Source organism: Hevea brasiliensis, chromosome 3, assembly GCF_030052815.1.
Source record: "Hevea brasiliensis isolate MT/VB/25A 57/8 chromosome 3, ASM3005281v1, whole genome shotgun sequence".
In the NCBI taxonomy this organism is placed as follows: domain Eukaryota; kingdom Viridiplantae; phylum Streptophyta; class Magnoliopsida; order Malpighiales; family Euphorbiaceae; genus Hevea; species Hevea brasiliensis.
Genome location: NC_079495.1, coordinates 96,186,788 through 96,199,478, shown reverse-complemented (window position 1 = coordinate 96,199,478; position 12,691 = coordinate 96,186,788). Strand labels below are relative to the sequence as shown.

Below are 12,691 nucleotides of genomic sequence, written 5' to 3'. Positions count from 1 at the left end.
AAATAATTTAAATGTTTGATGAAAAAATGTTTATAAATAACTTTATTTGTTAAAATAATTAAAAAGATATATAATTGAATTTTTTTATTATTAAAATGAAAATAATATTAATATTTTTAAAAATTGTTAAAATAATATTTTATTATTTAGTTAAAAATAATTTTAAAATAAATATATAAATATCTTACTTATTAAATACGATTTTTTATTTATCCAAACGAACAATACAATAATTTCAATAAAAATCTAACGGCATTTGCAAAAATAGTAAATATAATAGATTAAAAAATATGTATATATAATATATATTAATTTATTTTAATTTAATTCAATGTAATTTTATGTTGTCCCTTTTAAAGAAAATTACGAATAAATACCAATCACTGTCAATAGAGCAGTTTGATGAAGATAACCTTCTAATCTTAACCATCCAATCAACCTATAAATATAAATTTCTCTTTACCTTCTACCTCTTCCATGGTTGATGCTAATCATTTCTCTCTCTTGTTCTTGAGGTTGATTCGAATCAATTTCGTTATTTTTCTCTCCAAGACAGAGTGATTGTGATCTCTAGAGAAACGTAGCTGATACTAGGCCATCGTTCTCTTTTTGTAGATATTCTCTTACAATAATCAGAAATTTGAAGACCCATGCTTCAGTGGTACCCTTTTTCTCTTTTCTTTCTGTGTTATGTGTGTTTGCATGGATTTGTCTTCTCTTTGTTAATTTCGGCGATCTGTATTTATTTGATGGGCTTTCGAGGTGGGTTTTAGCTAATCAAGGGGTGGGGGCTTCGATTTATACTTCTGTGACCAATTTCAGATCTTAAGGATTTTCTTTTTTTTGCAGTTTTTTTTCCTCTTCGTTACTTCTCTGTTTGGCTAGTGAGAAACTGGTGGGATAGTATAAATTTGGAATCTTTACCTGTTAGTCGATTAAGTTTGCCTTTGTTCACTAGGTCTGAAATGGGAATAATAGATGTTTGGTTGCATCTATTTATATCTTGAGAAGAAAAAGCTGAATCAATTGCCTGACTGTTGTGGGCAGAGCCACCTTTCTTAGCTGGCCCATTTGATCCATCTGTTCAGTTGTTTTTTAGTACTGCCACTCCTGCTACTACTTTATTTTCTCTCAGTTTTTTGCCATCTCCTCCTTTGCGGTGACAACAATTTACAACAGCAGCTTGCTTGAGCTGCTTAGCTATTCGTCTTACCAGCTTTACTGTATAGCAAGGGGAACTATAATATATTTGATGGTGAGTATTAACCTGGGAGTGGAACCTTCATTGTGATGTCAAAAATTAATCCTGTGTGATGTTATGCCTTGCCAAATCTTTTGTGCTTTCTCTTTAGTCTTTTCGATTATGTTTTAGTTTGGACGTTCTTGCATAAATAGGAAGCAATTTGGTAGACAAGATATAGTTTATGGTTTTGAGTAGAAGTGATTGGATCTTGTTGCTGGATTCCCAATCTCTGGATTCTCTGAAAGCTCCTTTATTAACTTATTTTTTTGTGTTCTTAACAAAAGACCTATTATATTTTATCCTTACAGCTTGGTAAATAAAATGAATTGCAACTTTTTTTTCTTGGATTATCTTTTACTTGCCAATCAAAGAAAAATATATTGAGTCTCTGTGAGGCTAGGCTATAATTTAGTGTGTAAGAATCTGGAAAATAAGGAGCAACATGTCCATGAAATATGGTTGACTCCAGCTTCTTTGGGTTTTAAGGCTCAATTGAGTTTAGTTGAGCTGCTTACAGAACTTCCATAATTTATTTGTGGTATTTTATAGCCTCTATTGTTGCTAGTTTTTGTCCTTGACCTAAGTGTCTTTATGTGGTAGTTATTTTCATGAAAAATATTCTGCATTTCATATATGATTCTGTTCATTTCTGGGTGCTGTAAGGATTTACCTGGTCTGTATACCGGAAATATAATTAGTGGAGAGGGATAGAACTGATTGTCCTTGGTCTTCCTTCATTTTTTTCATGGGAAGCAGTAATGCAAAGATTATTTAATGTTTTATTGCCCATTTTTCTATTATTTTCGGCTTCCATCTCAGTAAATCACACAGTGAGAACATGTTTGACGTGAGCAAGAAAAGAAAGTTACAGGCAGATCAATTCGGCTTGCCTTTCCCAAAGCATAAGTGCTGGGATAATCATTCATCGCCCAAAACTCTTCCAATGTTGGAAGAAAACCAAGAAGCAGAAGACTTAATTGCAAACGAAGTTAAGGAAAGTGATGCGAGACATGCTATGGAGGATGTGTCAGATCTTGAATCAGCAGAAGATAGTAACAGCTTTGTTGGAGATTCTGACTCTGCCATGTCTGTATATGGGGAAGGGGAAGTTAAATTTGAAACAGAAGTTTCAAAGCTAGGGCCTTCTAATGGGCCCTCTTCTTCATTGTTGAATTGGGGCCAAAGCAATTGTAAGGATATTCAATGTTCCTTGAACAGCGCTACAGCAACGTCTACGGGTGGTGCTGGCAAAGATGAACCTGCTTTTGTAGCAGGGGAGCATGATCTTTACCATTATGAATTACGTCAGGATCTTGATGAGCCCATTGTAGAATTTGGAAGCCATTTTGATTATGCTTGCTCTCAAGATGGAATTGACAGCATTGAACCATGTATAGATAAGGAGCTTGATGATATTTTAAATTCTAATGGGGTTAATCCAAATGTGTATGTCCTATCTTCTGGAAGATGGAGTGTTAACCAAGGTAATTTTAACTTGCCATGCTACTTGAGATTGCAGAGTCAGTGGGGGTTAAATTATCTCATTTCTGCTTATGCTTAAATGAATTACTACATATTTGGAGTATTACTGGGTAACTTGTTTTCTTTCATTTAGCGACTGATATTGTGAATGCAGATGCTCAGCGTGGTACCAGAAAACCAACCATTGATCAAGAATTTGAGCAGTACTTTTCCATGCTTATGCTGTAGCAAGAACCTTTATGTATAAACCATAAAATGTGCAACTTTTGTTGGTACATGTCTATTGTATTCTGACAAATAAGACAGTCTGAAGTTGAAATACAAACGCAACTTCTTCTTAAACCTTGAATGTATGTATATGATGTACTGTGAATTTGTGATAAATAAGATTAGAGTTGAATTGTAAAATTAGCTTATTTTTCCTGGTTAATCTTTGTAGCATCTTTTCGGATACAAGTAAGATCTATATGGGTTTGCCCCCGATTGCTTTTAATTTAAATTTTCCTCATGTACATCAGCTAATGGCCATCGTCACCGTTTAATCTGTTGGTCCAGGGGTGGTCCATTGATAAATCCACCAAGATGGCAGGTATAGGGGTTGATTCTGCATAAACTTCAGAGGTCAACTAAGTCCATGGCAGGGAAAGGCAAAGTGCGCGGGTCTTAGCAGAAGAAGGCAAAGCTCTGATGATGGCAGATCATTTGGCTGCAGGCCTTGAAGTCCAGAGAGCAAGATTTTTCAATGGTTCCTCTACCTTGGCAGCAGCTTTCAAAGGCCAAGAGCCCAATGCAACACGGGATGTCAGTTCAACTGGAGCTATTACGGGTGGTTTGACTGTGGTTGGGAGATTAAATTTTTTAAAAATATTATTAAATTTTTTTTTTCTGAAAAATATACTTTTAAATTTTCGATTAGAGTTGAGGCCGAGATTGATAGGTTAAAAAGTGTCTTTTAGAAAATTATTTTAAAATTTTAGGCAAACGCCTATTGTAGTCTATTTTAGCTTGTTTATTTTGCAGGAATTATTTTTAAAAAAAATATTTTTTAAATTTTTTTTAGTATTTAGAGTATTTAGAAAATTGAGGTAATAGAAAATATTAAAAATTTTTTTAAATCACTTATTTTTTAAAAAAAGTTATTTTTTTAAGTTTGATAATTTTATTAAAAGATAAAAATATTTATAAATAATATAAATATATATAATTAATTTAATATTATAATTAAATAATAAAATATTTTTTTAAAAAATAATTTTTATAAAAAATATTTTTCTTATACAAATTATTTTTTCAAAATAATTGGAGCTTTAGTTTTTAAAATTTAAATTTGGGTCGATAGATATATAAAATTTTATTTTTTTTTTAATTTAAAAAAGTTCTTTAAATTTAAAAACAAATAAATCTTTTAAATTTTTTTAAAAAATTAAATAAGCTATTTTACTATTTTATGCTTAAATAATCTCTTTTAACTTTTAAAAATATATCAAAAGAAATTATGTTATATCTTTTAAAAAATAAATCAAAAGAAAGGTTACTGTGGCAAAAATTGGCTATTATTGGAGTAATTATATGATAATTTGTTATTCCATGTAGAATTAATATAAAAGTAGACCTTATATTTGTAATTACAAGATAATTATTAAGTAGTTTTTTTTTTAATTTAATAATTAAAATTACTTATATTTTTAATTTTTATTGACTTCTTATTATATATAATATATCTACATTAAATCACATCTTTATAATATAATTAGCATAATGTCCATACTATACATGGATAATTTATAATTCTTATTTTTTAATTTAAATTTTCATCACATTCTAAATAAGATAATTATTATTATTAAATTAATTTTTAATTAAAATTTCTCTCTTATTTAATTTAATTTAAATAAATTTTTAATTAATTAGAAGTGTGTTGTCCTTTATAGTAACCCTAGAGGGGGTGAATTAAGTTCTAATTGAAAATTTAAGGCTAAAGAGAAATTAAACAAATTAAGGCTCAAAGAAGGGAGAAGGAAGAAAAGATGAACACAAAAAATTTATAGAGGTTCGGCTATTATAAGTCTATGTCCTCTCTCCTCAATGTCCTTTTTGAGAAATCTACTCCACTACAACAATTTTCTTTGGGTGAAGATTAAACCCCTTGCAATCTTTAGTGCAATATCTAGCACTCTTACAAATTCTTACAACCTTAAGTGCAAAGCTAAGCACTCTTACATACCTTTCTTACTCAAGAGTAATTTAATACTCTACAACCATTCTCTAATGAAGAGAAATAATAAATTTACTCAACAAACTTACTTTCTATTTCAAAATAACAAAAAAATTACAACTCAAAAGAAATCTCAAAGGATTAAATGTTTTCACTTAAGTTCTAGAGAAAGAAAGTGTGAAAGAAGATTCTAACATAATAAATTCATAAATAAATGGATGTTGTAACTTTTTTAAGATAAAAAAAAACACTTTATATTTATAGTTTTGGCATAAATATGACATTTAGGAGTGCATTAAATGCAAAACTAGTCATTTAACAACTTAAAAAAGTTAAACGCATTCTAACGGCTTTTAGAAATTCAGGTTCGACTGCCAAAGTCCCCTACTTCAGCCAGCAAAGTTTATGCTACCAAAATATCATTTTTGAAAAATAAACTTTGACTACCTAAGTTCCTAATTTTGGCTGCCAAAGTCCCTCCTATCTTGTTTTCCCAAAACTTGAAAAATACATAATTTTTTACCCTAAAATTGATTTTTTGATCCGTTTGAAGCATTAGAAAGCTAATTCATAAACTTTTCAACAAAAACATTTTCAAACACTAATTTTGCATTTCTAAAAAATGAAAATTTTATTTCACTCCCCCTTAGTCAAGGGAAAGGTTAAAAAAAAAAGACACTAAGAAATTGTAGAAATACCTAGACTTAAGCTAACAAAATTAATAAAATGTGATTAACAAGGCATAAAAATAAATGAAAATATTCCACAAAAGTTTGCTTCCCTATCTTACTCTTTTTTAACTTTGATTAGAAGTAATTTGATAATTTTAAATTTAAGGCCTACAAACTCATCACAAATACTTCCAAATTAGTAGTAACACATTAATTGTTTATTATCATTAAAAAAAGAGTTAAGACACCTAGGTCCAATATAGTGTAATTAATTAAAATACCTATTTAATTCTTTATATACATATATTAAAAGTAGTTTTTATGATTACTTCGTTTAAAATGTAATAAAAGTACTTTATTTAAAAAATAATTTAAATTTCATAAAATTTTTATATTTTATCTCATAATTTATATAAATCAATATTTATTTTTTTAAAATTATAGAAAATATATTATATTAATGAGAAAATAATATTATTTAAAAAATACAAATATAATATTTTTTGTTATTAATATAATAAAAAATATATTAAATTACTAATAATGAATTGAATTATTTAATTTTAATAATAATGAAAATATATAACATTATTATTAATTAAAAATAACATTTATTATATTATTTCTTAAAAATATTATATTTTTTAATTTTTTAATTTTATAAAGTGTAAATGTCTTTTAATTAATCTGATATATTTTTTATAAAATAATTTTTTTCACATAAATGATTATTATTATACATAAATTTATGATATAAGATAAATACATTTCATAAAAATTAAAATTTTAAAATGTCATTGTTTTCTATTAATATAATAAATGCTAAAATAAATACTATTTTTCAAAAAATAGATCCTATAATTTTGATATTGTAACTTTAATTTTTTTAATCATCTTTACTTGTAATAGAATTTTCAATGTAATCATATTTGTAATTTATCTTTGAAATTCTACTTCTATATAAAAATATAGTTGAGAGATAATTTATATATAAAAATTTAGATATTTAATTAAAATTTGAAAATAATTCAATTGAGAATTAATGATAATAAAATATGAATAATCAAAATATTAGTTATAATTGCATTTGATAAATAATTATAACAAAATAAAATATTAAAAGTTTAAGAAATATTAAATAAGAAATTTATAAAAAAATAGTAATTAAATAAATATTAATTAAATATATTTAAATAAATAAATTTTAAGAATGATAATTAATAACTTTTGAAAGAAATAATAAAAAATAAAATAAATAAAATAAATTTGAGAGCATTTAGATGAAATAAAAATACTTAGTGAAAGGAAAGTGATTGATATGTATAAAATATCTTATATCACATACTATATATAGACAAATAAATGAAAACTATTTAAATAAAAATTTAATTTTATAATTAAATATTATTTAATTAAAAACAGTAACAAAAACATTTAAATTCAATTTTTATAACAGTAAAATGTTTCTTATTTTCTTGACCATTTCAATTCAATAACCATAAGTTGGCCATAATGATAATAATAATAGTAAGCATTAATTAATCTTAAGAAAGTAAAATAAAAGAATATTAATTATTAATATAAAAATAATACATACTAATCATAAATAAGTCAAATATCTATATTTTATTTTTATAACTTTTTATGTAGACTACACTTTTTGTCTCTCAAAATTTTTAACAAAAATTTTATAATAAAAATAATAGAAAATATAACAATACAATAAAAATATTTATTAAAAATATGAAATAAATTAAGGGTGATTAAATTATATGATAGTTGATTATGAGATCACAAATTAATGATTAATTTTTTTTTAAAATTAATGCCAATAAGTGATCCTTTATTATTATTATTATTATTATTATTATTATTATTATTATTATTATTATTATTATTGTTGTTGTTGTTATATATTTTAAATTATTATTATTATTATTATTATTATTATTATTATTATGGAGAATGATATATGGTAAATAATATTTTTATATAAATGAATCTATAAAAAAAATAATATAAATATTTTTTAAATATTGCATTTAATTATAAAAAGTCTTAATTTTTAAAAATTAAATTAAAAAAATAATAATTTAAATTATAAATGTTAAGGTGGTATTGTAAATAATAATGATAATTAAAAGAAAAATAAAAAAAAATTAAATAATAATTAATATAAACAGAATATAATATGTAGCAAACTCTTCAAGGAGTGTGCTATATGACATTCTTCTAGAAATATCTTTCCACTTTATATATATATATATTTCTCTTTTGGAGGTGACCATTTTGAACTAACCACCCATCCACTAAGGACCTGATGTGTGTTTTTTTACAATGATTTGCGAATTATGTAATTGATTAATGGAATTTGGAAAAATTATTATGAGCACTCAAATGTATATAAACTCAATCAATAAAAATTTAATAAATTATATTTTCAAATAGGTCTTATCATAATATTATATAACATGGCATTTATATGTTGATTAGATATATACACTCTCAGGTATATGGAAGACTTACTATGAAATTTGGTATGCTTAAATTACTATTTACTTTCTAAAATTAAATTATAATTATTAGTAAGTTTCTCTTATCTAATAATTAAATTAATTAAACTTTAATATTTTGTTAAATTTGTTAGAAAATAAAAGCTAATCTTCTTTGATATTTAGATTTTGTCACATAAACAGTTGTAAATTGTTTTTCTAAAAAGAAGGAATTTATAATTTGATCTTTGAATTTTATCATATATTACATTTTAATCCTTAAATTTTGAGAAATTAATTTTTTAGTCCTAGAATTTTACACTATATACACTTTAATCCCTGAATTTTGAGAAACTAATTTTTAACCCCCATAATTTTAATATATAAAACAATTTAATCTTTGTAATTTTAACATTTATAACATTTTCATCCATTGATAGAAAGACAAAATTTTTGTTTATTAAAATTATAGGGATTAAATTGTGATAGAATACAAAATTCAAGGACTAAAAATTAATTTCTCAAATTATAAGGACTAAAGTGTAATATAATGCTAAATTCAAGGACTAAATAATTAATTTTAAAAAATTTAGGGACTAAAATGTAATTTACAGAAAAATAAGGACCAAATTGTAAATTTTCCTTTTAAAAAATAAATGTTTTTCTTAGAAAAAAAATCTTAATAAAAGGATGAATTTATCTTGAAATTCTTTGAAGAGATTTTTTTCTTGTAAACTTAATTTTTCTAGGAGATTTTTTTTTTCTGTTAAAAACATGTTTTCCTTAAATATATATCTTATAAAAATATCATTTCTTTGAAATATTTCTTTCAAAAAAGCTTTTCCATGAAAATTTTTTATTTTTGGAAGAAATTATTTATTAAAAAATAGAATAGATTATTTTTGAAATGTAAGCGTTTTAGATTTTAGATGTTTTTTTAGTAATGAAATATTAGAAAAAAATGGACGGAGTGATTAACTTATTAATAAAATTAAAATTTAAAGATCAATTAATCTAATTATCAAGCAATAGGGAACTATTAGTGCTTATGACCATAATCTCAAATGGCAAATAGTACTTTTTTCTGTGTAATAGAGTAATTTACAAAATGACCCTCGAAATTTATGAAAAATAAGAATTTGGCGCCTCATGTTATATTTCCTAAACTGCTTAATCCTTTAATTTATATCTATTTAATTGATAATTTATATAAAATTTTGTTTTATTAATAATTTGCATTTAAAAATTAATAATCCTATTAAAATATTAAAACTTTTTTTTAGATATAATATTTCCAAATTTATATATATATATATATATAAAATTAATAATTTAATAAAGAAATTCCAATAACTACTATCTAATAAGTTTAATAACCGAATTCAATAATTTACTATCTTGGATGGCAGACAATCATCCCTGTATTCCGTAATTTACTAGTTGGAATGAATTACCAAAAATGCAAATTTAGTTGTCGCTTTCTTTTCGGCTTGAGAGTCCATTTATTTTGCAAAAAATAATTTATACATAAATTTTTTTAAAAAAAAATATTTTTAATGAAAATATTTTCTATTATTTAGTTGTAATATTAAACTAATTATATATATTCACATTATAAATATTTTTATATTTTAATAAGATTATTAAAATCTAGAAAATAAAAAATAACTTTCTCTTTTGAAAATAGAAAATTATCTTCCTTAAAAAGTACTAGAAAAATATTTTTCGTTGACTAATTTTCTTGAATATTCTAAACACTAAAAAATACAAAAAATATTATATTTTTCATAAAACTAACAGAGTCTTGAATGTTTGATAAAAAATCAAAATATGCCATTGAAAGTGATATTTTCTAGCTTTTTCTTCTCTTATTTTATATGCCTGATGCATGGTTAATAACTTTCTTGATAATGCCATCTTAATTGGCCTTTTCTTGTTAAATTTTGTTCTTCATTGCACTATATAAGTTGCTAAAAAAAGGGGTAATTATCACACGAGGTCACTGAACTTTGCAAATATTTTTATAAAAGTCATTAAACTTTAATTTCTTAAAAAAAAAAAAAACTCATCGAACTTCAATTTAGTGCAAAACAAACTCATTGACTCCATTTTCCATCTACAGCTCCGTTAATTGATGACATGACGAATCCCATGTGGTTTTATTAATTAAAATAAACACTCTCTCTCATATTTTCTCTCTCCTACATGTGAGAGATATTTGACTTTCAAAATTTCTCTCTCTGACATTCAAAAACATGATGCTTGCTCTACTTGGGAGTAGAAATTTCTATCGGTTTCTTCTTTTCTCTCTTTCACTTTCCTCAATCGTCACTTTCATCTTTCGAATCTTATCACAAAACCAAATATTTGTTCGTTGAAGAAGATTAGCGCTGATAATAGCTTAAAAACTCAGTGAAAAAGGTTTGCATTGTTATTTTATGTGGGTTTTGCTTCAGTGTCTCTCTTTTTTGCTATGTTAACATTTTGGGACCACCACATGTAGGAGACGAAAGATGGATTTATTCTTTTCAACTAACTTTTGGGGACAAGGACAGTAGTTGGTAGTGTGTCCGTAAGTGCACGGGTCACAGTAGTATAGTTTTAAAAATAATATCGTTTCCATAGGAAATTGTGCTTAAATTGGAAATAAAAGAATAAGCTAATTAGAATGGTAAAATTTAAAGATATTAAAAATGAAATTTAAAATTAAAATTGGTATTTGAGGAATTTAAACTAAATCAAACAATTAACCTAATTAATTAAACTAGATTACCAAAATTTAATTTGAAATTTCTATTTATGAAATTGGGAGGAATTAAATCTAAATTCAATAAAAATTAAAGTGATTCTAGAGATTGGATTTTCAATATTGTTTGCATGTGGTTTATCCATAATTTAGCCAAACACATGAGAATTGCAATTTTGAGGGAAATCAATTCTTAGTTCTTTTAAACTTTTTTCAAGCATTTCAAAGTTGGTATTCATTAAATCAAACCTTATTTTCACGGTATTTCAAACCTAATAAAAACCCAATTAAAGCTCTAATTGATTTTGGAAAGTCCCCTTAATCCTCTTAGCTTATCTCTAACACCAAGAAAACTAAGTTTATTGCAAGATTATCTATCCCAAATATTCACTTTTCAGTCCATCTATTAAGGATTAAAGCTTAACTTAATGAGGGCCCATTCATCAAGTAAGGCAACAAGCTCATAAGCAATAAATCAAAATGTAACAAACCTCATTTAAATGACTAAATCAGTTCAAAACCACAATACAAAGCAATATTTACAAACCCATCTCTAGAATCTCAAATAACTACTCACAAATCATAGTTTCAAAACAAAACCCAAGTGTATAAATGAAGAAATAATGAGAATCTAAGCTAAGGAGTAGAAAAACCCAGAAGAATGTTGATGAATCTGCTGCTGGAGAGTGCAGAAAATGGCCCCTGCTGCTGCTGCCAAACTGCCTTCATGTGCTCCTCTCTTTCTCTCCTTCTTTCTTGCCAAAAATTGCCTCTCTTCCTCCTTTTGGAAAGAAATAGATAAAGGAGGTTTTATATGGGTCAAAGATCTGCCCTAGAATGGGTAAAAAAGTGGAAGATTCCAGAGAAAGTGAGGTATAAAATTAGAGTAACGAAAATGTCACGTCAGCCATTTCCAGTAAAAACTACATAAGCTGAATCGGTTGTGTCGCGGGTTGTGTCACAGGTTGTGAAACTTGCTGCCTGAGAAAAACAGCATATCTGACGATCGACATAACCTGCGACATAAGCTAAATCGGTTGTGCTGCAGGTTGTGCAGCTCTTAGCCATTTTTAACTCAACTTCAAAATTTTTGCAATTTAACTTTAATTTCCTCCAAATGGCTGCTCTGATCAAAATACACCAAATTTCTCCAAATTTAACCTACAAAACAAATAAATTCCAAAAGTTAAACTAAAAAGTGTAAAATTATAAAATTGACTAAATATATGTTAATATCTATAGTAATAGCTATGAACAAGGGTAAATTATGTGCAAAAATTACACCTAAATGATGATATAAAATGCATGCATCAAATTCCCCCATACTCAAACTCTTGCTTGTCCCCAAGCAAAATTTCATTAAAACTCATTTGGAAGGGAATAGAATCAGTCTTTGAAAACACAAAAATCACTAATCCAAACCACCAACTTACCTCTAGCCACTAACATTCCAAGTTCCCACCAGTGAAGCACAAAGAATGAAGCAATCACTCTCAGCAATTACAGAATAGCTAAGAATTAACCAATCAACCCAAGCAACAAATACCAACCAGCTACAAGAGTCAATTGTGCCAAAACAAACCTAAATGAAATAGATAGCCAATGTGTCTCAAATAGATGGTGAGTAATGTATGGAAGATTATATTGCCAAACCCATATGCAAGCATAAAAGATCTAACTCTACTAATGTAACAAGCATTTTTCAAAGAATCATTAGGTCTTTTTAAGGGTTGTAATAGGGTCAAATAGGGTAAAATTGTGGTTAACAAATAAAGGGAATAAGGAAAACAAAATATGAGAATAATATTAATCATGAAACTCAAAGTGCATTCAATATTCTTC

At 25.8% G+C, this 12,691-nt stretch overlaps 1 protein-coding gene across 2 annotated transcripts; it reads left to right on the top strand.

Moving 5' to 3' along the window:
• The first annotated feature begins 384 nt into the window (after window positions 1-384).
• On the top strand, window positions 385-3,723 carry LOC110642469 (protein FAR-RED-ELONGATED HYPOCOTYL 1-LIKE). Of its 2 annotated transcripts, none has more exons than XM_021794548.2 (3): window positions 385-661; window positions 2,063-2,727; window positions 2,880-3,141. In XM_021794548.2, exons 1-3 carry the CDS (start codon window positions 651-653, stop codon window positions 2,951-2,953), a joined length of 750 nt encoding a protein of 249 aa, XP_021650240.2. In that variant the 5' UTR covers window positions 385-650; the 3' UTR covers window positions 2,954-3,141. The 2 variants fall into 2 exon arrangements, with proteins under 2 accessions (XP_021650240.2, XP_021650244.2); XM_021794552.2 differs by lacking the exon at window positions 2,880-3,141 and adding an exon at window positions 3,281-3,723 and having other exon boundaries at window positions 441-661.
• Window positions 3,724-12,691: the final 8,968 nt, after the last annotated feature.

What these genes read in the sequence shown, in the direction of transcription:
- LOC110642469 (XM_021794548.2), top strand. An exon ending in AAGATGGAGTGTTAACCAAG is followed by an intron (nt 2,728 to 2,879) that starts GTAATTTTAACT and finishes TTGTGAATGCAG; the next exon opens with ATGCTCAGCGTGGTACCAGA.